Source organism: Pan troglodytes, chromosome 1 (assembly GCF_028858775.2).
Source record: "Pan troglodytes isolate AG18354 chromosome 1, NHGRI_mPanTro3-v2.0_pri, whole genome shotgun sequence".
Taxonomy (NCBI): domain Eukaryota; kingdom Metazoa; phylum Chordata; class Mammalia; order Primates; family Hominidae; genus Pan; species Pan troglodytes.
The window spans coordinates 105,885,838-105,913,456 of record NC_072398.2 but is presented as its reverse complement, the minus strand read 5'-3'; the positions used below and the strand labels follow the sequence as shown (position 1 = coordinate 105,913,456).

General features: G+C 42.5%; 1 protein-coding gene and 1 long non-coding RNA gene across 12 annotated transcripts in view; one reads left to right on the top strand and one right to left on the bottom strand.

Moving 5' to 3' along the window:
• The first annotated feature begins 21,356 nt into the window (after positions 1-21,356).
• Positions 21,357-24,687, top strand: LOC134810453 (uncharacterized). Its single transcript, XR_010158550.1, has 4 exons — positions 21,357-21,461; positions 22,914-23,010; positions 23,446-23,554; positions 24,466-24,687. It is a non-coding gene; the product is annotated as an uncharacterized LOC134810453 (long non-coding RNA).
• Positions 24,688-26,041: 1,354 nt separating this feature from the next.
• LOC742917 (palmitoyltransferase ZDHHC11) overlaps positions 26,042-27,619 on the bottom strand; it is a 51,242-nt gene continuing 49,664 nt past the window's right edge. For 4 of the 11 annotated variants that reach the window (XM_054686224.2, XM_063814505.1, XM_063814518.1 and 1 more), the window contains exons 13-14: positions 26,896-26,988; positions 26,334-26,450 (exon numbers count right to left, since the gene is read on the bottom strand). Coding sequence is in view for 5 of the 11 variants with exons in the window: in XM_054686270.2 (XP_054542245.1) it covers positions 26,414-26,450 (37 nt within the window). In the remaining 6 variants the exon portion in view is untranslated. Of the gene's footprint in view, positions 26,451-26,895; positions 26,989-27,619 lie in introns of those variants that run through there. The other 7 variants (XM_063814506.1, XM_054686270.2, XM_024355090.3 and 4 more) reach the window with 4 other exon arrangements.

The following is a 27,619-nucleotide window of genomic DNA, read 5'->3' as shown; positions in this document are numbered from 1 at the left end:
TTTTTGAACCAAATGGAATAAAAAGCTAGATATATAGGTATAATGAATATATTTGAAACTTTGTACTTTGCTTTACAATTTGCAAAAGAACATCATATACAGTGTTGTATTTGAGTCTCCCTTAAGCCCTATTAAGAAGAAATTTTTCTATTTCTGCTGTTCAGTGAAGAAAATGAGCAAAAAAAGGTGCAGCAACTTCCCAATATCCCATACTTACAAACATAAAGGAGTGGGACTTTAATGTAGACTCTTGGTGTCCAAGTTTGTGCTCTTTATGCTTCATGACACCAGGTAAAGTGCAATGAGCACAGCAAATGTGCCCCCTCAGGAGCCAGCTAAGACCTTCCGGGGGCTTCTCCTGGAAGTACAGAGTCTGCGACCCCCATCCTAAATACACAAGCATTGGCATCACTGTCTCACAGTAAAACAAAACAAAACAAACAAACAAACAAAAAAACAAAGAAAAAAACAAATACAATCTGTTCAGCAGAGTAATTGTACATAACACAAAAGAACTTCTGGGAAAAACACGGAACGCATATTGAAGTCAGAGGCTCAGTCATGTGAAAATAAAAGGTCTTGTTGGGTGCCTAAGTCTTGTCTTTGCTAACAGCTGTTTTCGTGCAATACCAGTAAACCCAGCCAAAGGCATTCTAGTGAGCAACACAGGAAGACTCCTATACACTTCAATTTTCCAGCAATCCATAAAATTGAAACATAAAAATAGGATTCTATTTCCCTTGCTCATTCTATATCTTACCAGTACTTATATTTGCATATGTGTAGAAACTCAAGGTTTACAAAGCATATCCACGGTCTTTATTGTATTTGATGCTCCACAAAATGTTGCAAGGGACTCAGACAAAGTCCTGTTTGTACTATGTTACAGGTGAGAATGCTGACATGTAGAGGGGCAAGTACTTACCTGATCACGTTGTCTTAGTATGATGAAGCCTCACTTAAACCCATGATCTCATGTCTTCCCTTAAACTGATGCACTAAAATACAGTCAGGTAAAATAAAGAGTTAGGGGCACATTTTAAAATACATTTAAGGTGCATCAAAGATTTAAACCAATCACTTGTAACATCTCTATTTGTCAAACTCATTGGTGATCATTAGCATTTAGAGAGACCCAGGACAATCCCAAGATTCTAAATAATTTTCAAACCATAGTAGAGGATACTTTGTTTACTGTTATTTATGTATTAAATATCTTTTAATATACTATAACTTTATAAGAACAGATAATCCTTTTTTAGAATAAATTTGTGTTTTAATTGGCCAAAGAGTTAAATCCATTTTTTCTAGATCCTCTGGATAATTAGGAATCGGTAGTAAAAAGCAATTGCACTTTTCCAATAAAATAATATGCTCAGTTGTTCAAACCCACATTCTTGATAAAAACAACTAGAAATTCTGCATAAGATAGAAGAAAAAGATTTTGGAGCAACAAAGAGCATACAAGATGGTAAGGAATTACAAGACCAAAATCTAAGTGATGTCTTGATCTCAGAAAAGAAAGCTAAATGTTGAATTCCCTTTGGCCCTTGGAGAATTCATGAAAGCAGTGAATTTGAGCTTCAGTTTTTCAGTCTCTGTGGAGTGATACGGAAGAAGGAAAAAATCTCAAGTCCCCAGCAACACGCATGTGATAATAGAAGACTTTCCCCCTATGAAACAAGACCTCCAAAGAGCTATAATTTCACAATAAGCATAAACCAAAAGTGAACCCACACTACCTCACTCCTGCTTCCATGTGTCGGCAAGTAAGTGTTCGTTGGTGCTGAACAAAGCATGGGGAAAATGCTGCTGTTGCATAAATTACAATCTCAAAAACTCAAGCTATAAATTTAGTTTAAAACAGTTCACAATACCTAATAGAAACAAATGTGCAGTTCCTCCTCATCCTGAAAGAATCTCCACAATAATATTCCAAGGAAAATAATGCACTCACAGCGTATGTATGTATCACCTATATGATGTATATAGCTGATAGATAAGTACATATGTATCATATATATATATACATATAACCATTACAGAGAACTAGAAGAAATAGTGGAGAAAGAAACAGTTCTACAAAGACCCTAGATTTAAAAATAATCAGAGAAAAAGGTTGTAAAACAACTCTTCTCATAACGCCCAAAGCTAGAACACACTTGAAACAATCTCAGCAAAAGAAAGCTGTCAAATATGCAGCCATAAAAAAGGATGAGTTCATGTCCTTTGTAGGGACATAGATGAAGCTGGAAACCATCATTCTCAGCAAACTATCGCAAGGACAGAAAACCAAACACGGCATGTTCTCACTCATAGGTGGGTACTGAACAATGAGAACACTTGGACACAGAAAGGGGAACATCACACACCAGGAGCTGTCGTTGGGTAGGGGGAGGGGGGAGGGATACCATTAGGAGATATACCTAATGTAAATGACAAGTTAATGGGTGCAGCACGACAACATGGCACATGTATACATATGTAACAAATCTGCACGTTGTGCACATGTACCCTAGAACTTAAAGTATAATAATAATAATAATAATAACAATAATAATAAAAGAAAGCTGTTAAAAATGACCAGCATGGAATCTCTCTTCCCCACTGTCAGACAACATTTCAGTGGTCCCTGTAACTATTGCTCTGGTCCTGAATAAAATCTTTCTCGCCATGCTTGAAAAAAAAAAAAAAAACAGAATTGCAAAATATGTCTCTGACAAAGGACTAATATCAAGAATCTACAAGGACCTCAAAGAATTCAAGAAGAGAAAAAGAAACAACCCCATTAAAAACTAGGCAAAGGACATGAACAGACATTTTTCAAAAAAAAAAAAAAATGCAAGCAGCCAACAAACACATGAAAAAATGCTCAGAATCACTAATCATTAAAGAAATGCTCATTAAAACCACAATGAGATATCATCTTATATCAGTCAGAATGGCTGTTATTAAAAAGTTGAAAAAAGAAAAAAACAGAGGTTGACTTGGATGCAGAGCAAAGAGAGAACGCTTATACACTATTGGTGGGAATATAAATTAGTTCAAGCTCTATGGAAAACAGTATGAAGATATCTCAAAGAACTGAAAACAGAACTACCATTTGACCCAGAAATATTCATAACTGGACACCTACCCAAAGGAAAACAAATCATTATAGGACAATACCATGACAATATAGCAAAGTCACGGAACCAACCTAAGTCTAACCTATGGGTCCATCAATAATTGATTGGATAAAGAAAATGTGATATATATACACATCATGTAATACTACACCACCATAAAAAAGAATGAAATCATGTCCTTTGAAGCAACATGGATGGAGGTGTAGACCATTATTCTAAGTGAATTAACTCAGAAACAGAAAATAAAATACTGCATATTCTCACCTACAAGGGGAAGCTAAACAATTGGTACACATGGGCATAAAGATGGAAATAATAGACACTGAGGTTTCCCAAAGGGGAGAGGATGTGAGTGTTGAAAAACTACCTATTAGGTACAATATTCATTATTTGGGTAATGGGTGAACTAGAAGCCCAATCCCCACCAGTATGCATTATACCCATTTAACAAACATTCACATGGACCCCTTGAATCTAAAATAAAATAAATATTTTTTAAATGACTGGAATGTGTGAAAAAGGAAACAAAGAACATTTCTAAAATAGAAAGATGCAAAAAATAAATTTTTAAATGCAATGGCTGTTCACTATTTTGTAGTAGCTAAAGTAGGTACTAGTGAATCCAAAGATCAGTCAGAAGAAATTATGCAGAATGCATCACAGCAAAACAGAGGCAGTGAGACATTTTACCATATTTTTACTTGGATTCCTAAACAAAGAGGAGAAAGAACATAGAACAGAGAAAACATTTGTAAGTAATATTTTAAGATAATGACTTATACCCTACATCAAAAGAAAGCCAATGGGAAGTTCCTAAATCTATAGAGGGTACACAAACATAAAACTACTCTTGAACATGTCATGGTGAGTTGGACGAACCAAAAACAATAGTAAAACCAAAGAACAACCACACACATGCATAAATCCACAAGGTAGTGAATAAAACAGCTTACTTTCAAGGCGGCAGAATGGCATTGACCACTAACTACTCAACAGAAATGATGAAAGACGGATGCCAGAAGAATGAGATCACCAAAGTGCTAATAAAAAATAATTGCCAACCTAGAATTTCTAAGACCCACTTTTTAAGAGTAGGATGAAATGCAGACATTCTTGGGCAAACAAAAAGAGTTTATCTGCAGCATATCCTCAGAAAAGGATGTAATTAAATCAGAGAAAAAGATGAGGATCAAGAAGGTAGGAAACATGCAAAAATCATGACAAGTAGTTTTTGCCATTAAGAAAAAGATGAAACTAATTAATTCCACAAAACAAGTCAAGAATAACTCGTGAATTAGAGGGAGCAGAAATGGAGTTGCCATCTTCAAAGGCACTCGTTTTCAGGAGATGTATACAATTTTTGGAAAAACTTGTATTTGAAAAGTTAAGTATGCATTTTGCAATTTTCAGAGAGTGAAACAATAGCAACAAAATACTTATAAACTAGGAAAGGAAAAATCTTGAATAAGAAAATAATCTATACCAAAAAAGCCACATTTAAGTACCATGTTTATTTTGTTAAATTAATTTAAATTTTAAAAATTTATCTTCACTCTATGCAATAATATTTGTGAAATTTTGACCCTGGTGTGTAAATTAACTTGTTTACTGCATTGAATCCTTTGTCATTTTTGTAATACTTTGATTATCTCCATCTAAATATTCAAACATCACCTCTTAACATAACCAGTGGTACACTTTCCATGATTTAGATATGGTAGTCTGACTAGCGTTGAAACTTGAGAGAAGCTAGCCTCAATAACAGGACCCAGGGATAACCATCTAGTTCTCCAGCGAAGGGCCTTAAGCCCTCTGGGGTCCACATTGTTGGTTACTCACTAATCAAAGATGTGCCCGGCCCCTAGTTTTCTCCTCCCTGACTCAAGTTCATGTCATTCAACTCTCTGCCTGGTTCACAGACTCATGGTATTCTGCCCTACTCCTGCTGCTTGGCTATCCACCAGTTACCAAAAGCTGAAGTTGATGCAACCACATGAAATTTCTATAAGACCCTCCCCTCTTTGGGCTCCCATCACATTGTCACTACTGCCAGATGTCATCAGCGTGAGAGAATCAGTGGTGGTCCACAGGAGCATCTTGTTGTCTCTCCCTAAATGATACCAGCACCACTTTCCTCCCAAAATCAATGCTCCCAACCACAATACCCCCCTTGGCTTCACTTGTGTTCCCAGCAAGCCATCAAAACTAGCACCAAGGCTCTCTCTAGGAGGCTATAAATATGTATGTTTTCCTTTTTCTGTCTTTAAATGGTGAGTTAACACAAACAGACCTACGTACACCAGACCCCAAGGTATCAATCTGGATCCCTTCACAGGATCCTTTGACATTTTCCATTCACAGAACCAAGAAAAAAAAGCAAACTCTGAAGCCCAGCCCTTCCCTCCTCTATTCCGGAGCAGGCAGCTGATGGGACGCAAATGGGGCTGCTGAGCTTCAGGTAGGAAATGGAAGCCAGGGCCTTGTGCTCCTTGTGATGTGAAACGTGTTGCAGGGGCGCAGAGAAACAAGAGTTTTCACTGGACACAGTGCAAGGAGCAAGCAGGATGCCTTTCATGGACAGAAGCTGCATCTGTCTATACTTCAGCCATTCAATCAACAAACATTTCATGATCATCAGTTACTGCTATGAAAGGTAGATGCTGAGGGTAAAACGAGGAACAAGATGAGAATGCCCCACTCCCATATGGCACATGTAAAAGCATAAAAGTCTATCTGAATCATTTTTGAAACAGAAGGCCCATGACATTGCCTGCTGAGTCCACATTGGCTCTTGTTTGTGGATACCAGCACATATTAAAATTATCTGAAATATTCAGTTGTGAGACCCCTCCCCTGATATGGTTAGGCTTCGTGTCCCCACCCAGATCTCATCTTGAATTGTAATCCCCATAATCCCCATAATCCCTATTTGTCAAAGGAGAGACCAGGTGGAGGTAATTGAATCATGGGGATGGTTTCACCCATGCTGTTCTCATGATAGTGAGTGAGTTCTCCCAAGATCGGATGGTTTTATAAGGGGCTTCTTCCCCTTTGCTTAGCACTTCTCCTTTCTGCCACCTTGTGTAGAAGGTGCCTTGCTTCCCCCTCACCTTCCACCATGATTGTAAGTTTCCTCAGGCCTCCCCAGCCATGCTGAACTGTGAGTCAATTAAACCTCTTTCTTTGATAAATTACCCAGTCTCAGGCAGTTCTTTATTACAGTATGAAAATGGACTAATACAGTGAGAAAAAAATAGCTGTGGAGGGCTGGGTTATATTCAGGACATGTACTAAATATTTTAATGCATTTTTTTAGCAAGCACGTAAAATGTCTCCCCCAAGGCTTTAAGCTCTCTTTCTACTTCCCTAAAGGTTTCCCCATCAAAATAGGAAATAAATATTGAAGCTAAAAAAGGCTTGTCCCCTTCAAAGTAAGTAAGGGCACGCTTCATGACAGGCATATCTTTCTTCAGACAGTGGGGGAGGACACCTAATTCCTTCACCTAAGAAAAAAAAAGTTACAAAACAGCAACCTATGGAAACAAGAACATGGAATCAATGCATCTCCTGAAATAACTTCTCTGTAGTCCTGAGGGTGGTGTTTTGTTTGGCTTGTTCTCCTTCCCACCTTTTTATACCCCCCAAGGATCCTTCTCATTCTGTTGTAGCCAGGGCTCCTAGAGAAGGCTGTCAACATTGAAGGGCCCAGATCCCTTCTACCAGTTTTTCTTGTGCTTCCTATGTGCTTGTAACTGTGAATCTCCTGCTTTTCAAACAACTCTTCTGCCTTTTGTATGGGTATACATTAAAGGGGAAAATCAGGGCCTCTTCACACTACTCTGGCAAAATCAACCTGAACTGCTGGATTATAGGTCTTGGCATCTGGAGCTGCCTGCTTGAGCCCTGGCAGGTCTGGAGGCTTGGGGCTCTTTCATTGACTCAGGAAATATTTCTGCTTCCCACCCAGGACTTCTGTTGTCTCTTCCTCCCTTCTCCTCCCCTGCTCTCAGGACTCTTAGATGTAGCCCAGGTTTGCTTCCACACAGTTGACATTGGCGGTGCACGGTCTTCTCCCCTCTACGCCCTCAGATCTCCACGCCTGTGCCTATGACACGTGCCACCTGCACCTGTGTTGCCAAGCCTGGCTCCTCATCCGTGGCCACTCCTGCCCCCACAACCTGCCAGTTCTGCCTCCTTTTTGCCTGCCTCCTGCCTATCTTTACTTCACTGATTTCTTTGGCTGGAAAATATTTCTACAACTTCCCCTCCCACACTTACCTGGGGCTATGACATTGTTGTGCGCACTGGTTGGGCCTCGCCCCTGCCACCTAACAAGTACATCCTACAGGCCCAGGAGGGCATTATCTGTGGTTTTGAATTTCTAGTGTCTCGAACTGTACTGGCCCAGAGAGGACCTCAAATATGGAAAACTGAAGTGATTGCTTTCTGCACGCGTTATCTATGCACCCATGCAAAACTCACACAAACTTACTGAATCTTCATTTACTCTTCTGTAAAAGGGGAGTAATCAAAGAAATGCACTTTGCTAACAACAAGAGGATGGCATAGTTTATCTTTTAAAGTGATAAAGATGTTCTGAAATAAGAATCTATGTTTTCAAGGGTACAGGACTTTGGTAGTTACACCATGACAGTAAAGATGCATATTTTAGGAACTTGGTGGGGGATAATTTGACAATACACATCTACATGTTTACATTGTACATACCCTTTGACTGACACTCCACTGTTAGAAATTTGTACTAAGGAAATAATCAGACCTACAACATAAGCACTTAGCTATAGGAATACTGGTCAAAGAGTTGTTGATCATACTCAAAAATTAGAAACAATCTAAATATGCAATAAGAAATATTTAAAATAAATTATATTGCATTCATCTGATGTAATATTATACAGACATTTAGAAAGCTCTTGTAATCAAAGGATAAGTAGGTTACCTTTGGCATATTAAATGAGTAAAACTGATACTAAGTTGATATACCCATTGTGATATAATTTTCTTTGGTTCTTAAATATTTTTATATACCTAAGGAAAAAGATTAAAAGCTTATGAAACCAAAATATTCACAGTTTAGTTATCACAGTCTAGTGTGATTATGGGTAATTTTTATTGTTTTAATTTCATATTTTTCTGTTCAAAGTTCCATTGCTTGTTTAATTAAAAAAAACTTTTAAATAATATTATAAAATGACCATCACAGAAAAAAATATCATTAGGCAATATTGCCATGACTATAGACCTTTCTCCCTACACTGTTATTCTTACAGTTGGATGCTTTGAATCGGGAAGTGATATATCGCCTTGCTTTTCGCTGGAGAAGGAAGCGCCAGCCTTTGTGAGCATGTGTATCACAAGCTAACTAGCACGAAGATTGCATAGCTCTTTCTACATAAGGCTACTGTTTGCAGAAATTTGGTCCATGGTCTCCAGTCTCTTGGGGTCTCACGCTCTGTGAAAATCTTCGTGTTTTTCCCTAGCCCCCAGAGTCACCTTTCACGCAGCGTCTGCTTGTAACCGCGGTCCCCACAGGAGTTTGTAGGATTTCTGTGCCAGCGGTGAAGGTGTTCTCACCTCATAGAGCAAGGTAGAAACTACGCAGACAGGCGCTGTTCTTTGGGATGAAAGCAGGGCCTTTGGGGCTCTTTCTTAGTGTCCCCGTTCGGTTGTAGACATAACACGCTTGCTTTGTGTAGGAGATCGGCTCTGCCGGCGCCCAGGGGCCCTAACGCAATTCATCGAGGCCCGCAGGTCAGAACTGCAGTCTCACCTGTCTTGGCGGAAATGCGCTGCGCTCCTCCCTGTACTACATAAGCACGAGAATTCCACTACAGAAGAAAACCCCAGGCCTAGTGATGGCGGTTCTGGGCATTTTGCCAGCTTCTCCCAGGGTGTGTTTCCTGACCTCACCCACTTCTGATCTGTAATGTCATGGTCAATAGAAACTACTTGGTCCAAACGGAAAAGGCAAGGAGGAACACAGCGGGAAAGCCTATGGCGTTCCCTGGTGGCTACCCCGGGGACTGCACTCATAGATCCGCATGTTCCGAGAAGCCTCTGCCATCCCGACCCCGGAGCCGTGCAGAAACCCGCGGCTCCAAAGAAAACCGGCTAGAACGCACAGGAAGCCCAGCCAGTGTTCAGGACACTGCGAGTGGAAGCCGTACGTCCCACGGACTGATCTAGTTTGCTGAAGACGAGCCATTTACTTCTAACCCCAGCAGCGGACATTGCCTTGCTCAAATATAAAATATATGAACCAAGACCGAAAGCAACTCTTATTGCGTTACTGATGAGCAAACGGGTTTTTAGAATGGTTAAGAAATGTCCCTTGTTTCGGGACCATTATCACTAACGTATGCTTGGGATTCCTGATCGAGGAGTTTCTGAGCAAAAGCAGCCCACCAATCCAGTGACTGAGAACGGCTTGGATATTGGCTTCCAGGCGCATCAGAAATACCGAGGTTCTGACAAAGACGTGAGCTTCTGTCTGCCTTTGGGAAGGCCTTCTTCCAGTACTGGCGCTGCCGCTTGCCTTCTGTTTGACCTGGGGCCAGGTCCTTCAATTTGCTAGGCTTCAAGTTGGAAAGTGTTACAGGAAAATAATAATTTGAAGTACTTCTTAGAGTTATTGCACAGATTACAGAAGATAGTCTAATACTACAGCTAGCATCGTGTGTGGCTTACATTAAGGATTTGCTGATAGGAAACAATATCCCAAATAAAGTTTTTTCCCCTTAATTATGAAATATAACAAAGGAAATTGTGTAGGCTTCTGCTTCAGGCCTCTGTAAAATTTGAATGAATTTTGCACTTATGAAGGTTACGTCCTTTTACAAAATAAGTTAATACTAAAGAATGACAAACGGAATTTACAAAACAAATATTAACAAAAAGAACTTGTTCTTAGCAGCTTTGTTTACAATAGTCCCCAAACTGGAAACAGTTCATATGTATCAAGAGGTGAATGGACCTTTTGTGATATATTCATCCAATGGAATACCACCCTCAGTAAGATGGGACAAATTATGGAAACATGAGATAACATGGGTGAATCTCAAAAGAGTGCATTCTGTGTGGTGCCATCAAGGTGAATTTCTAGAACAGGTGAAACTAACCTGTATAGTGACAGAAAATACATCATTAATTGCTGGGGTCAGGGAGTCGAGGGGACTGACTGCAAAGGGCACAAGAGGACCTTCTGGAGTAGTAGACATGTCATGAAACTTGAAATGGATGTATTGTACGATATTCAACCAATGCCTTAATCAATTTGATTGTAAAAAGTAGTAAGAAAACCACTGCAGGCCAGACGTGGTGGCTCACGCCTGTAATCCTTGCACTTTGGGAGGCTGAGGCAGGCGGATCACCTGAGGTCAGGAGTTTGAAACCAGCCTGGCCAACATGGAGAAACCCCATCTCTACTAAAAATACAAAAAAAAATTAGCTGGGTGTGATGTAGACGCCTGTAATCCCAGCTACTCAGGAGGCTGAGGCAGGAGAATCTCTTGAACCTGGGAGTGGAGGTTGTAGCATGTGGAGATCGTGCCACTACACTCCAGCCTGGGTGACAGAGCAAGTGATGCTGCTCTAAAAAAAAAGAAAAAGAAAAAGAAAAAGAAAACAAAAGAAAAAGAAAAAGGCCGGGCACAGTGCTTCATGCCTGTAATCCTAGCACTTTGGGAGGCTGAGGCAGGCAGATCACAAGGTCAAGAGATCGAGTCCATCCTGGCCAACATAGTGAAACCCCATCTCTACTAAAAATACAAAAATTAGCTGGGTATGGTGGCACACGCCTGTAGTCCCAGCTACTTGGGAGGCTGAGGCAGGAGAATTGCTTGAACCTGGGAGGTGGAGGTTGCAGTGAGCTGAGATCGAGCCACTGCACTCCAGCCTGGGCAACAGAGAAAAACAAAACAAAACAAAACAAGAACTCCATCTCAAAAACAAACAAACAAACACTGCAAATCATAATGCATTCTACTTAATTTAACTTATGTTTAGCTTTAGAGGATTCCTTTAGAAAAGCGTCTCTCTAAATGTGATTGAGAGTTCAGGAATTCCTTCGTTTCTGTTTCTGTCTCTTTGTCTTCAGTTAAATTCATGCACTATTAAATGGAATATTTGTTTTTTGTTTTTTCGTTTTTGCTTTTGTTTTTTTTTTTTTTTTTTTTGAGACGGAGTCTCGCTCTGTTGCCCAGGCTGGAGTGCAGTGGCGCCATCTCGGCTTACTGCAAGCTCAGCCTCCCGGGTTCACGCCATTCTCTCGCCTCAGCCTTCTGAGTAGCTGGGACAACAGGCGCACGCCACCGCGCCCGGCTAATTTTTTGTATTTTTAGTAGAGATGAGGTTTCACTGTGTTAGCCAGGATGGTCTCGATCTCCTGACCTCGTGATCCACCCGCCTTGGCTTCCCGAAGTGCTGGGATTACATGCGTGAGCCACCGCGCCGGGCCCAAATGGAATATTTGTAAAATAAAAATAGAGTCTAAGCTCAATATTAGAAAAGCATATATATATATATATATATATGTATATGTATATATATAATATTTAGCTCCTATATATGTATATATATAATAGCTCCTATATATGTATCTATATAATAGATAGCTCCTATATATATGTATATATATAATATATAGCCCATATATATATATATATATCTTTATTTATTGTTCTGTTTTTTCTTTTGCAGGGGCGTTGGGGGGACAGTCTAGCTAAAATATACATTCTTCTCTCTGTAGATATACCAGAAGAACATGATTCAATCAGTGTTGCCCTAATGTTAACAAAAGTTATTTTGAACTTATGGTGATCAGAAATTTTACATATCTGTACTTTTTCTGTATTAGTGTTATGGTTTATGCTAAGCATGTATGATTTAAAAAAAAATGAGAGTAATTTTAAAATGATTTGGAAGAAAAATATGTACATATGTGAACAGTACTTAATTCCAGGTAGTGGGAATATGGATGACTGGTTATCTTCTTCTTTCTGTATCTTTCATATTTTTAAATGGAAAAACTCAATGACCTGGAAGTGAAAGAACAGATTTGGAAGGGGTGTGGGGCAAGTGAGAGGAAAATGCAAGGGAAGGACAAACCTAGTTCTGGCAGGATTGTGTTTAAGTTGGAGGTTTCTAGGGAGCAGTTGTTGGGATAAGAAGGATATGGGGAGGCAGGAGAATCATGAAAATATTTAGGACAGTGTGTTGCCTGTCATATTATTCCTCCTCCTTTCCTGTTTCTTCAAAAGAAATATACAGACTTACACTTCTTTTCAAGCGTATGTACTATTTGTGTTTCTCTTTTATTAATGTAACTGGTGAGTTTATCTTGCTGGTTGCCCAGAAAAGCCAATGGAGCTGAGAAAAGCAGGCTTCCTGCAATAGAGAAAGAATCTAATAAATGCAGAGACAGCTAAGTGACCAGGACAGAGGTTTATTATTACTCAAATCTGTCTCCCCCCAAATTCAGAGGACACTTTTTTTTTTTTTTTTTTTTTTAGGATAGTTTGGCAGGCAAGGGGCTAGGGAATGGGGAAAGCTGATTGGTTGGGTTGGGGATAAAAATCACAGGGAGTCAGAGCTTGTCTTCCTGCACTGAGTCAGTCCCTGAGTGGGGGCCACAGGACCAGATGAGCCAGTTTACCGGTCTGGGTGTGCCAGCTAGTCCATCATAAGGCAGGGTCTGAAAAACACCTTGAACACCAATCTTAGGTTTGACACTAATGATGTTATCTATAGGCACAATTGGGGAGCTTAGGAATCTTGTGGCTTCTGGCTTCATAGCTCCTGAGCCATAATTTCCAATCTCGTGCCTAATTTGTTAACTTTGCTAAGGAGGTCTGATCCCCAAGAAAGGAAGAGGTTTGTCTCGGGAAAGGGCTATCATCTTTGTTTCACACTTAGACTTCGAACTAAACTCCTCTCATATTTAGCCTGGCTTATGTCCAGGAATGGACAAGGGAAGCTTGGAAGTTGGAAGCAAGATGCAGTGCTCAGGGTCACTTAGCCAGGGAAGGAGGATGTGAAAGCAGGAATTTGAAGTGAAGGCAGCCTGGCTCCAGAAGACATTCTCAGAACCACTGTGTTTATATTGCTCCTAATGAAAGTGCCCTGGCAAAAATTATGACAGTGAGAAAAACTTGACATAGAAAAAGTATGACAGTGAAAGAAATCTGACCAGAGTGACCCTGGGCAGGTAACTTAACATCTCTGCATCTCAGTTGTCTCATATGGAAGATAAAGATGATGGTGTGACCTTGGCCTGTGGTAAAGACTAAATAAGTAATTATGCACACTCATTGACTGTGCCTGACATGTGGCACTTGGCATGTCAGGCACAGTTGATGAGTGTTCATATGTTACTTATTTGCATGTTAGCTCTTGTATTATGCCTGCAACACTGCACAAAGAGCAGATGTGACCAGGTGCAAGGGCTCATGCCTATAATCCCAGCACTTTGGGAGGTCGAGTGGGCAGAGCACCTGAGGACAGCAGTTCGAGACTAGCCTGGCCATCATGGAGAAACTCCGTCTCTACTAAAAATACAAAAATTAGCCGGGCATGGCAGTGCACCTGTAATCCCAATTGCTTGGGAGGCTGAGGCAGAAGAATCACTTGAACCCAGGAGGCAGAGGTTGCAGTGAGCTGCGATTGTGTCACTGCAGTCTAGCCCGGGTGATAGAGTGAGACTCCATCTACAAAAAAATAAATAAACAAAAAGAGCAGATATGATGACAATTTGTTGTATTGAAGTTACAGCAGTGATACTTTCCAGCGGCTGTGCACCCTCCCAGGGAGACTGCAGCAATCTTCTCACCAGCAGTAATCTCCTGGGCTGGGAGGTCCCAGGAAGGCCCCTCAATCTCCAGCAGGTTTGACCCTCAAGGAGATTCAGGGAATGAGCTAGAGAAGTATTTCTATCTGGGAGGAACTGGGGGTTTGTTAGCTCATCTGTTCAGTTCATCCAAAGGGGAATAATGATTCAATTTCTTGCTTCAAACCTGCCTCAATAAAATTTTTACAGTTTTACAGTGGAAGACATTTTGTACATGTAAGGGGGGAAATATGACTCTTCCTCACCCAGCCTAGGTTCACTGCTGAGAACCTTATAGCAAAAGACAGACTAACAAGAGAAGAGCATATCTAGTTATTTAATGTAAGTTTTACATGATAGAAAAAGAGCCTTCCTAAAGAAATGAAGACCTGAAGAAACAGCTAAACTTCAAGTTGTTTTTTTTTAACGGTAGGTTTGATGACTAGTGGATAGTCATAGAGAAGTGAGATATGATGAAAGGAGTATGATCTAATGGTAATAAACTGGGGGAAATGTAGCCAGGCCTGTATGCTCAGACTCTGTGTCACTGTGTCTTCAGACACAGCAATGCATCTTTCCTCTGGGTACAGAGAGAGCACCTCTCACATGAGAGCCTTATGATCTGCTTTGGGGAAGAAGGGCAGGGGGAGGGTGACAGTGACCTTCCTGCTTTTGTTGTTTTCTCAAATTCCTTTAGCATAAAATATTCAATACCCCAAGGTGTTATATTTTGGAGTAGTGTGTCCTGAACCTCACCATATACATGCTACAAAACTCAGAATCTTTGAAGAGTGATACTTATGACTATAAAATATTTAAATTCAAAATACAAATGATGGCTGGGCATGGAGGCCAGCACGTAATCCCAGCAATTTGGGAGGCCCAGGCAGGAAGATCACTTGAGTCCAGGAGTTCAAGACCAGCCTGGCCAACATGGCAAAACCCCTGTCTCTACAAAATTAGCTAGGCACCGTGTTGTACACCTGTGGTCCCAGCTACTTGAGGAGGACGGGCTGAGGATCAATTTAAACAATATCATATGTAAAAACAATTTTTTTTTCCTTTAAGTTTAGTCAAGTGAAGCAGTGGGAGTGGAGCAGGAACAAAGAAATCTGTAGCTAGTTGTGATAATTGGTTGTAAACAGGAAGGATTTTTGATGCACTGTACAGTTACCAGTTACATATGCTCTAAAGCTGGTGGTGAACAGCAACAACAGCAGTGTTCTGGTCCCCCCTACACTTTTTTCTAGGGATAACAATTTTGTTTTCTTCCTTCCTTCCTTCCTTCTTCCTTCCTTCCTTTCTTTCCTTCTTTCTTTTCTTTTCTTTTTTTTTGCGACGGAGTCTTGTTCTGTCGCCAGGCTGGAGTGCAGTGGCGCGATCTCAGCTTCAGCTCACTGCAACCTCCGCCTCCCAGGTTCAAACGATTGCCCTGTCTCAGCCTCCTGAGTAGCTGGGATTACAGGCACGCGCCAAGACGCCCGGCTAATTTTTGTATTTTAGTAGAGACGGGGTTTCACCATGTTGGCCAAGATGATCATCTCCCGACCTCGTGATCCGACTGCCTCGGCCTCCCAAAATGCGGGATTACAGGTGTGAGGGATAACAATTTTCAATGCATGCAGTCAACCTCTACATATTGTTGCTCTTTGACTGCCCAGTTTTCCATCCTAGGCCCTGCAGTCCAGCCTGCAAGGGGAAATGGAATTTGTGTGTTTTCCTTCCTATCAGTCCACTCCAAGGAGCCAACAAGGCACCTCTCTCCCGTCTCCCACCCCCACACCTCCGCACGCCCTCCAAACTGAGCCCCTCAAAGACTGCGGTGTTTTTCAGTCCTTCGTAACCGCTGAAAATTTTCATATTTGCAAAATATGAAAATCAGAGCGATGGTCCTAAGCGTCTGGCGGGACATCTTAGCTTGCTCTCAAGACCCACCATAAGCCGCATCCAAAGTGTTCTGCCAAGCAGAAGAAAAGATTTTTCATCTGTCGCGTCCTAAGGCATCTTCTCCTTGGGGCAAGGTACTGGCAGGAAGAGGGGGAGCCCCCACCGTCCCGCACTCATCCCTCCGAGCTGCTCAGGCTCCTCTTACCCGTGGTGCTGCGGGAGCCCGGCCCGGTGACTGAAGGTCAGAACCCACGCTCCCGGCCCTGGCGCTTGAAGAGGCCGCCGCGCAGATTTCTCTTTCCGGTTGAAATTTTGGGACGAAAGAATGAGATTTCCTGGAGTCGGGTTCCAAAGCTTACTGAAACAGCGACTTTTAGGGCCCGCAATAGAGACGTAGGAGCTAGAAATTCGGCATGGAAATCTGAATATGAAGAACAGAGTAAATTAACATTCGGAAGAGGATGGGCCATCCGAATAAAACAGTGTTACTTCTAAGTTAGGTCTCAAACCATCTACCCTAAACTGAGACATAATCACCAATGACTGAGCTAACCCCATCAAAATTTCTCACGTCACCGTTTACTTAACAAAAAGACAATGGGTGCGATTACGAGATTTCCCGAGTGAAAGGAATCTCGGGGTCTAGCACTGAGGGGCCGCAGCCCTTTTAGCGTAGGAAACCTCTCACCCCGAGGCCCAGGGTCGCCCTGAGAGGGTATGGGGACTTGTTCGGTTGCTGGGACGCTGGCTGCGGGGTCCGGGCCTCCGATTGCAGGGGGCCGGGAGGCTCGCCCAGGACTGGGACCAGGATTGGTGACTCCGATGGGATGTTTGGGCAATTTCCCTGTGCACCAGGCCACTGCAAGAAGCCGGTTTCTGGGACCCGGACCACTGAGGAGGAAAAGGGAGAGGAGGAGGGACATCGTAAGGGACGCATTGCGAGGCCGGAGCAGGAGGGACACGGGAGAGGAGGAGGGACATTGCAGGGGACGCATTGCGAGGCCTGAGCAGGAGGGACTAGGGGATTTGCAGCAGCAGAGCTTCCTTCCCCGGGACCCAAACCTTCCTTTCTCTTCTCTAACCCAGGACTTGGTACGAAGGGCAAATGTAAACCACATCCCTTTCACTCTGTCTTTGAGGGTGGAGTTTGCTTCCCAAAGTGGCTTCTGGCTCCAGAGTAAAAGGCCAGCAGACAACAAGGTACCACCAAGATTTGAACTCGGATCGCTTGATTCAGAGTCCAGGGTGCTCACCATTAACCCATGGAACAAGCTGTTGAGAAAATTCTCAGTTATGGGCATTTGACAAGTGAATTCTCAGCCTCCATAGTCACCAGAATTTCCTTTTCAGGTATTTTTTTCTCTTTGTCACACAGGACTTGAGTACCTTTAATCTACAATAGGAGGAGTCGCCCCAGACTTACCTCTCTCTGCCCTTCTCTTTAGGTTTCTATCTCAGAGAAGGAGATTAAGCACCTTTCAGGATTAGGAACAGAGAAGAGCTATATTTAGGCCTCCACTAAAGCCAACAGTTCTGCCTGGGTTGCCAGAGTTTCCTGCTCTGAAATAAACATTCTGCCAAGACCCTCTACCCGCTGGGGTTTCTTTCTTTTTCTTTGCAAATTTCCTTTTCCCTTTATCCATGGGGCACTGATAACCATTTCCGGAACAAGATTTGGGATATGCTGGAATTTCTGCTCTTCTTATTCTGCCTTCTTCTCCTCCTCTTTCTCCTCCTCCTCTCCTTCTGTTTCCAGTCCCCTCTCTCTCCTGCTCCCTGTCTTCCTCACACTACCCCCACACCCATTTTCCCCAGCTCCCTCCAGCTTTCCATACTTCCTGCCTCCTCCTCCTTCTCTGCTCCTTTTTGGCTGCCATTCCTCTTCCTTCTCTAGGCTCCCACCCTACCCACCACCAGCCTCCCACATGCAGCCTACACTAACAGAAGAATGGCTACCACGAGCCGAGAGGAAGTTAAGGAATATGTTTCTAGTCAGGACACTTTGGGGGATCTTTGCTGGGGATTGTGAGTGCGGTGACACCAACCGAGATGATGAATATCAGCCAGTCCTTCAGGCCTGGGGAGGACCAGCAGATCCAAGGCCACCCCATACCTGGGGTGACCCAAAAGAGTCATGTTCACATTCCAAAAGGCTAAATCTGATTGCAAAAGTCCAAGGAAATTGAAAGCAGTAGGAGCCATCGTCTTTGCAAGTCCAGTTCCAAGTGGAAGGATCATGGTGCTTCCTTCCAGTCACCACAAGGTCAGCACACAGGCATTTGCATTGCCTAGGACTCAACCAGTACCCTGGATCCCTGGCTAGGGCCTGTCCAGAGAAAAGCTAGGTGTGGGGCCCATTTCCACCTAGGCAGAGGTTCCTGGGGAAGTAGGTGCTCACTAAGAGATTGCCCCTTACCATCCTCCTGAGGGTGTGTGGAGCCTCAGTGCTGCTACCTCTTGGACTCCACCCTCCGGATGCCACCAGCTCCCACTGTCCAAGGCTTCCAGTGAAGTCTCCAAGGCTCTGATTTTTGAATCATCCTGATTTGGTGCGTCAAGAGCTGCCTCCCACAAAGTGAGCAGATGTGGAGAGCTGCCAGATCTAAAAGGTAAAATCGCAAGGCATTGCCAGCTAGATAGGGACAGAGTTCCCTCTCTATTTGATGATTTGGATTCAAAGGGTAGATGTCATGGCCCCTAAACATCACAGCATGACCAGGGCATGCCACCCACGACCTGCAGTGCCCTTGCACCTGGTTAGGTGTAAATTATTTTACTGAAGCAGACAAGTGTTCTCTTCTGGACTTTTTCCTTCCTTAGTGGCTAGATCTCTCTCTCCTTCTCTCTCTCTCTCCCCCTGAGTCCCCCCATTCTCTACCCACCTTTATTTTCTCTATTTCCACCCTGTTGCCCCTCTTCCACCTGCTTTCTCCTGTTCAGCTTTCATGGTTCACCCCTTCCTTGCCCACTGGCATCCCCCAAATTAAAGCTGCTGCACTGTCCTGGGTGGGGAGGTGGGTATGGCTGTAGACAGTGCCCTCCAGACATGTCCAGGATGGGGAAACATAGTGCAGCTGCCAGCATAATGCTTTAAAAGAATGGCCACTTTCAAAAGCCTTTCACATCTCCTAATCTGGGATCTTTTGGGACTAAAACGTTATGGACCATAGTGGAATTCTTTGTCCTCCAGGACCTTGTGGTGGATGCCTTCTTTCACTGAGCTTTCATGTGTGGCTATTAAGTGCCAGTCCCTGCTCTTGGACAGGGACATCATTGTGAGCAAGTCTCAAGTCACTACTCATGGAGTGGGTCTGGAGCTCACCTCTGCAGGCATCAAGAGGTGTCAGAGAGAAAGAGGCATGGCCAGTTTGTGTCTTTCCCATGTGGCCACTCACTGAGTCCTGGGGAGTGGAAGTCAGTGCAAGGAAAGAAGCCCAGTGAGAAAGCAAATGGACAACATCAGACCTGGGGCTGAGGCCCCCACCTGCAGCGGGGCAGCCTCTGAAGCAGGCAAGGGGCAGCAGGGAAGGTCGTGGCCTGGTGTAATCTGGTGTTGGGTGCCCCAGCTCATTCATGTGGATGCCCAAACTTACCCAAAGGCAAGATTCAATATCTCTGTTCTTCAGAAGAAAATGTGTCTTCAGAGGAGAACGGAGAGGTTGGGGAACACTTTCTTACCCCCATGCTAACTGTACTTGATGTTACAGTATGGTATCTCTGTGCTATAATTAGTTAGCATGTGGTCATTAATGGAAACGATTGATGGTTTAAGCCCATTCCCAGATATTCTAGTCTTCATCTAAATTCCCTCCCTCCCTCTTTCCCTCCTTTCCTTCCTTCCTTCTCTTTCTTTTTAAATAGACCACTTTGCACTGAAATCTAAGTTCTTTTTCTGACATTTAATTCTCTCACAAAATTTGCCAAAATCTCTGAAGCTGCCTTTATCTTTCAGTCAGGGAGCTCATTCTGTAGCCTGCAGTTCCTCCCTGTCTCCTTCTCCTTTGATCTGTGGTTCCAAGTATTTAGCAAGTTCTGCCCTCCAAGGTGATTTCACCCTGTCCTTACTAGAACCTACACTGTCTGGAGTGCTGATGCCACTATGACCTAACTGATCTGCCATCTGGATTCCAGGGGCGTCCCCAGGCACAGAGGGTGAAGGCACAGACATTGAAATCTTCAACTGCTCTGACTCCAGTTTGGTGCATCTCAATGCCAAGTATTAACCACATGATATCAGGATGCCACCAAAAATTGAATTTGGAGCTTTCACATTCTAACTTAGAAAAATTAATAGATATTACTTTATAGAACAGTTCTAGGCTTACAGATAAATTGAGCAGCTACTATAGAGAGTTCCCATGTGCCTCCCTGTCCTTCAATACACAATTTCCCCCATTAGTATCTTGCAGTATTGTGGTACATTTGTTACACTGGATGAACCAATATTGATAATTATCATCAACTGAAGTCTATAGTTCACATTAAGTGTTTTGTCTTTTATCTTATTTTTTTAAAACAATTCTTTGGGTTTTGAAAATTACAGTGTCATGACTCCCAAATACAGTATCATGTAATAGTTTCACTGCTGAAAACTCCCTGTGCCTCACTAGTTCATCCCTCCTTTCCCTCCTTCACCCTTGGCAACCACTGATCATTTTACTATCTCTATCTTTTTGACTTTCTCAGAATGTCCTACAGTTGGAATGATACAGTATGTAGGTTTTCAGACTGGCTTCTTTCAGGCGTTATGAATTGAATGTTCCTTTATGTCTTTTCATAGCTTGATAGCTCATTTCTTTTCATCACTGACTAATATTCCATTGTATGGATACACCACAATTTGTTTATCCATTCACTTGTTGAGAAGGGCGTTTTGGTTGCTTCCAGTTTTTGACAATAATAAATAAAACTGCTGTAAATACCTGTGTGCAGGTTTTTGGGTGAACATAAGCTTTCCTCTCATTTGGCTAAATAAGTCAAACTGCCATTGCAAGATTATAGGGTAAGATTATGTTTAGCTTTGTAAAAGAAAAAAAAAACCTCCCAATTTTCCAAAGTGATTGTACCATTTTGCATTTCCACCAACAATGAATGAGAGTTCCTGTAGCTCTGTTTGACAGCTTTTGGAATTGTCACTTTTTACAGATTTTAGCCACTCTAATAGGTGTGTTCTGTTATCTCATTGTTTTCATGTGCAATTTTCTAATGACAAATGACTTTGAGTATCTCTTTCATATACTTATTTGCTATCTGTATATCTTTTCAGTGAGGTGTTCAGATCTTTTGCCTACTTTTAAATTGGGTTGTTCACTTTCTTATTATTGAGTTTGAAGAGTTCTTCATTTATTTTGGACACCAGCCCTTCATCAGATCTGTATTTTGCAAATATTTTCTCTCAGTCTGTGACTTGTTTTTTCATTCTCTTAACAGTGTCTTTCACAGAGCAGAAGGTTTTAATTGTAATGAAGTTCAACTTTTCAATTTTGTTTCTTCCATAGATGGCGCTTTTAATGCTGTTTCTAAGAAATCATCACCAAACCCAAGGTCACCTAGCTTTTCTCCTGTGTTATCTCCTAGAAGTCCTGTGGTTTTGAACCTTACAGGTAGTTATAAGATCCACTTGTGAAAGTTATAAGATCTGTGTGTACATTTATTTATTTTTTCATGTGGTTGTCCAGGTGTTTTCGCACCATTTTTTGAAAAGGCCATCCTTGCTCTGTTAAATTGTCTTTGCACCTTTATCAAAGATCAGTTTATTATATTTATGTAGGTCTATTTCTGGGCTCTGTTTTCTTTTCCATTGATCTATGAGTCTGTTTTACATTTTTTCACCAACTCCATACTGTTTTGGTTACTGTAGCTGAAGTTGGCAGTGCCAATCCTCGGGGATTTTTTCTGATCTTCTCCATGAGAACTTTGTTGGGTTTCTAGTGGTCAGATTTAGGAAAGTGTGAGATTCCCCCCATGACTGGTTCTCAGAGTGTTTTTAATGCTCAAGCCAAGCCACCCTCAGCTTCTAGTAATCTGTCAATACTATTTAAGTTCTCCTCCCAGGTGCTGGCTCCAGCAGTTTCTGTTCCTGGTAAGCTGTGACTCCGTGCGTTTGCCTGGCTTTCTAGTTTTCAGGGTGGCAGCGACCTCAATTCTCTGGCCGTCTAGGAAGAGTTGTTGGTTTTCAGTTTGTTCAGCTTTATTCTTGTTGTGAGGACAAATGGTGACTTCCCACCTCTTTATATGTCAGAATTGAAACCGGAAATTTCATATAAAAAGTTACTTGTGGCCAGGCGCAGTGGCTCACGCCTGTAATCCCAGCACTTTGGGAGGCTGAGGTGGGTGGATCACAGGGTCAGGAGTTCGACACCAGCCTGACCAACATGGTGAAACCCCGTCTCTACTAAAAATACAAAAATTATCCAGGCATGGTAGCATGTCCCTGTAATCCCAGCTACTCAGGAGGCTGAGGCAGGAGAATCACTTGAACCCAGGAGGTGGAGGTTGCAGTGAGCCAAGATCACACCATTGCACTCCAGCCTGGGCAACAGAGTGACACTCTATCCCCCCCAAAAACAAACAAACAAACAAAAAAGCTTACTTGTAATAAAGCTCACCAATTGCGCAGCCATCAGCAGTGTCACATTTTAGAATATTTTTGTCTTTCCCCAAATTCCCTCAAGCCTCTGCACAGTCATTTCCTAATCTCTGGTGCCCATGACTGGGCCCCAACAAAATAAAAATTTGGAAAACCAACATCATTAAATTTCAACCTTTCTTAGATTAGGATTTTTAATAGTGAATCACTGTCTTACTTTTGTGACATTTAGAGGAAATATTGCATTTTAGGGACTTTTTTGAGGAACATAATAGTCCTGTTCATTGCTCTTCATTAGTTGTTTCATTTTTACTGATAACTGATAGTTGCTACCAAACCTCATCTGGCAAGCCTAAATGAATGAGCTAAAAAAGAAAAAGAAATCTGCTATAAGAAATAGAGATAGATGATGAATTTGCACATAAGATTATGTGAAGTTAGTATTGTACCATCTTTATTCTTTCAGAAATTTGGTTGGTAACATTATAGATACTCCTCATGTGCTTGGAATGCCTCTCATTATCTTCTTCAGGTTGCAAGGGCTCCAGAATAGTGACATAAAGGTGAGTGCAAGATTTTTGCTGTAGTTCTTTGCTTTTTTTTTTTTCTCTCTTAGAGGGATTAGCATCCATATATCTGAAATAATAAATCAAGAGTAGAGATAGACATCTCTACTCTTTCTATTGGCAGTTTTCTATTGCTGCCTATTAACACATGCAACAAACTAGTGGATTGAAACCACAGAAGTCTGGAACAGAGGCTGGGTTCTCTGATAAGGGTTTTAGGAAGCTGAATCCAGGTGTGTCTGGCTATGTAATTATGTGGAGCTCAGGCTACTTCTCCAAGTTCACTTCAGGTGTAGGAGGAATTCATTTTTGGGTGGTTGAAAGACTGGGTTTTCTTTTTGTGTGCTGGCTGTCAGGCAGGAGACGCTCTAACTCCAGAGGCCACCTGCATTCCTTCTCACCTGGCCTTTTCCATTTTCCAACCAATAACAGCTCATGGAGTCCTTCTCCAGCTCCCTTTCTTTCTGACATCACCCTCTCCTGACAACTAGAGAAACCACTGGCATGTGTGCAGTGATGTGATTAAATCCAGTTTACACAGGTAACCTCACCATCTTAAAGTCATATAACTGGCATATAACAACATAATCACAGGAATGATGTTTCATCACCTTAACAGGCTTTAGAGACAAGGGTGTGGCATGTTTGGGGGCCATTTCAGAAATTCCATCTACCACAGTCGGACACTCACATTCCCCCATTTGCAAAATACATTCACCCTCTCCTCTAAGGTTTCCAAATTTCATGTCATTAAAGCATTAGCTCAAAGTGAAAAATGTTATGTAGACCACACCAGATCAAAAGTTTAAAATCTTATCTTAGTCAAGTATACCAAGTGTGAATGAGGCTTCTGAGGGTGTCCATTAAGTCCAGATCCTTGACATAATTCCCTTCCCTCTATCAACCTGTGAAACTGAACAAACGGCTTATCTGCCCTCAGTGTGCAATGGTGGGACAGACAGAGAAAAACGATTCTAGCGATTCTTGTTCACAAAGGGGAAACATGGAAGTAACAAAGAAGTCACTGATCCAAAACTTTTTTGAAATTGGGCTGAGCAAAGTCCAGCAGGAATTTCTTGGTTAGGATCCAAAACCTGGAACTAACCCTCTGTGACATGGGGCTTGCCTCTGGGCTCTGCCTTTCTATCTTTATATAAATCATTTTATTTTCCTTCTTCTCCTACTCCTTTGGTTCTTCCTCTTTCTACTTATGGCAGCATCCTCCCCTTAATCCTTGGCACATTATCCCCAGCAGAATTGGTCAAATGTTGCCCATGTCACGGTCCTGACCATCTCCATGAGGGGCTGTCCTTGTGACCCCCTGCTCCCCTGGGACCCTCGTCACTGACCTGACCTCTCTGTCATGACTGCTTCCAGCTGACCTGGCTGGTTTAGGAGAAAACCTAGAATTGTGGATACCCAGAACCAATCTCTGCCCTGTCTTATCTCCAGGAGAGGAAGAAAGTAACAGGTATCATCATGGAGAAATGACCCACATGAGGGCTGAGACTCTCCAGCAGTTTCAGCAGAGGAAACTCCCTGAAGAATGGAGGAGCTGAGATCCCAGGCTGGGAGAGCAGGCTTGTGTTAAGCATTACTTAATCTTTATGTGCTCCCTGCCCCAATCTACCAGCCAGTGAATGACAACTGACTGAGCATAAATACTAGGACTGCAGAACGGTTATAAAGCGTTTGTCCAAGGAAAAGCCCTTTTACTTTATTTGTTTTCACAGTGGAAATTGCTGTTTTTGATCCAAAGTTTTCTGAAACGCAGCAGTGAGTTCCTGGAGGGTGAGTTAGCTGCTTTAGACCTGGAGGCTGAGGCCAAGGCTTGTGTGGTCGATCTGCTGCCACCATGTGGTGAGGGAGCCTGGGAGAGTGTTAGTCTTTCTTGGCTTCACTTTCCTCCTCAGTGAGGTAGGGGCTTATTGTTCCTCTCTGAGGTACCTTCCTACTTTGTTTTCTCTGAGTCTCTGAGGAACTGAGATGGTTTTTAATGCCACCCAGGACCTGCAGCTGAGACCTGACTCTGTGTGTCTCCTGCAGGAGCCTGAGCTGAGTCCCCACACTGGAAGCCCAGAACTGAGGGAACAGATGAAAGAAAGAAAGTCAGCAGGTTTAGGGGATGAGAACAACCCACAAAGGACAAGCCATTGGTAAATGAAAACCAAAGAAGGGGGAAATAAGGACAAATTGGGACAGAAGCCTCAGGGGAAATGGGCAATGCCTATCATCATCCAACCCCTCAAGGAGTAGCGTGAGCTGAGCAGTGGGGACTGAGAGAGAAATTTACTCCACAGGAGTCTCCTGCCCCTGGCCAGGGAGAGCCACAGGGTGGATCAGAGCTGGTTTATAGTGAGGGGGCAGCAGCAACTCCAAGGGGGGAAGATGCGACCATGAGCCCCGCCCCAGACCCAGGAGCCTTGACCTTGGGGCTGCCATAGCAGTGGATGCTCTTCAGGTCAGTGTGGGTTAGAGGGAATAACCATGCTGGGAGAAGGGTTGGAGACATCCATTCTTACATAAAAAGCTCTGCCCTAGGTCAGGTGCCAGAGTAAGCGTCCCTTGCTAGTATACAAAGCAGTGATACTTATAATATTCTTCTGTACTTACAGTTGAAGGAGGTTTCCAAATGATATCTCATAAATATTTATTGGGTGTTTAATTTTCTTTACATTGTGTTAAACACTTGGGATTCAGATATTAATGTCTCCCCAAAGGAACTCAAGCCCATGAGAGAAAGAACAGAAACATAGCATTTTAAGAAAATATGGAAGTTCCCCCACATTGGGGTGTTGTGGCAACCCAGAGAGTGGGAGTTTAGGTGAAGACATTGCTCCTAACGACAGGGGGAACCATAAGAGGACTTCTTCAGAACAGACTCATTTTCCTCTAATGTCCCACAGAGAGGGATCCTGGGGCATGAATGCTGTAAGGCAAGGGCCAGTCTAAGGAAAGGGATTTGCTGCATCCTGGGAGAAATCTCCGCACCCCCGAAAGGACATTTGGGACAGGAATACAGGTGAGAGGAGGTTTGCAATTGCTTTTATTCAATAATTGATGAACACTCTCCTGAGAACTCCCTCAGTGCTAGACCCTGAGCTGGGAACCATGAACACAGAGATTAGTAAGATATGATCTCAGCTTTCACAGAACTCTCAGTCTAGTGACCAGCGATTCCTGAGAAGTATGGTGATGGTGGGTTCATTGGAACCAGTGGTCTATGCTGCATGGAGATTACCTCAGTGGATGGCCTGGTCTCTCTTCTGTTTTTTTTCAAACAGCTGAATGACCTGTCCTGGGCCAGTGACCCTGGACTTCAACCAGATGTCAGAATCTCAAGGTACAACCAACATTTTCGCTCCATGTTGGGTCAAAACAGTTAACACAGCCAAGATATTCAAGGTTTCAGTAGATACTGACTAAGTCCTGGCCAGCTGTGAAAAGAAAGAGGTGAGTTTAACAAGAATTCTAAAATTGTCCTTGACATAGTAATCACAGATGATCTATCTTCTGTCTACTTTTATATATATATTTTATATATATATAATATATATATTATATATATAATATATATATATTTTATATATATATATTTTATATATATATATTATATATATATAATATATATAATATATATATATATATTTGTGATGGAGTTTCGCTCCTTTTGCCCAGGCTGGAGTGCAATGGCATGATCTCAGCTCACTGCAACCTCTGCCTCCGGGTTCAAGTGATTCTTCTGCCTCAACCTCCTGAGTGGCTGGGATTACAAGCGTATGCCACCATGCCCGGCTAATTTTCTATATTTTCAGTAGAGATGGACTTTCACCATGTTAGCCAGGCTGGTTTCAAACTCTTGACCTCAGGTGATCCACCCACCTCAGCCTCCCAAAGTGCTGGGATTACAGGTATGAGCCACCGTGCCTGGCCTCTGTTTGGTAATTGAAATGCTTTGCAGACTTCAAGATTCACCTGTGTCCAAAATAAATTCTATATCAGTCATAGTACTAGCATTTAGAAATTGTGTATTTTATCCTCTAATTATAGAGGAAATACCTAAGGTGGAAAGGAGTAAAGCAGCTTCCATGAATGTAGTGAGAATGTAGGAGAGTTAGGGACTAAAGTCCTGCCTTAGGATTCCCCAGCAGTTGCCAGTCACAATTTTTGTACTCTAACAACAACAACAACAATAACAACAAAATGACATACTGTTTTGTTCCTCTGCTTACCCTATCCAATTCTCTACACCATAACATCTCTGCTTATCAGGCAACTTGGATTCTCAATTTGTTGAGCTCAACAAGTGCATTTCCTGAGCCCCTGTGAGTAAAGCATTATGCTAGTTATGGCGAGTGATACAGAGGAAGCACAGAAGAGTCCTTAGTGACAAGAGCTTAAGATTTCTGCTCTCAGCTCAGCCTGAGTTGCCTGGAGGTGAGAAAATCAGTAGCCGACACACATTCTGGTGAAAGGGTCAATGATAATGAATAGTGGTTCTGACAGGGCTGGGCTCTTAACCTCCCAAAGATGCTGGTCAAACAGGATCTGGAGGATCTCTGCACATAGTGTCTGACTGCCGACTGTCATAAGTGAATGTCGCCAA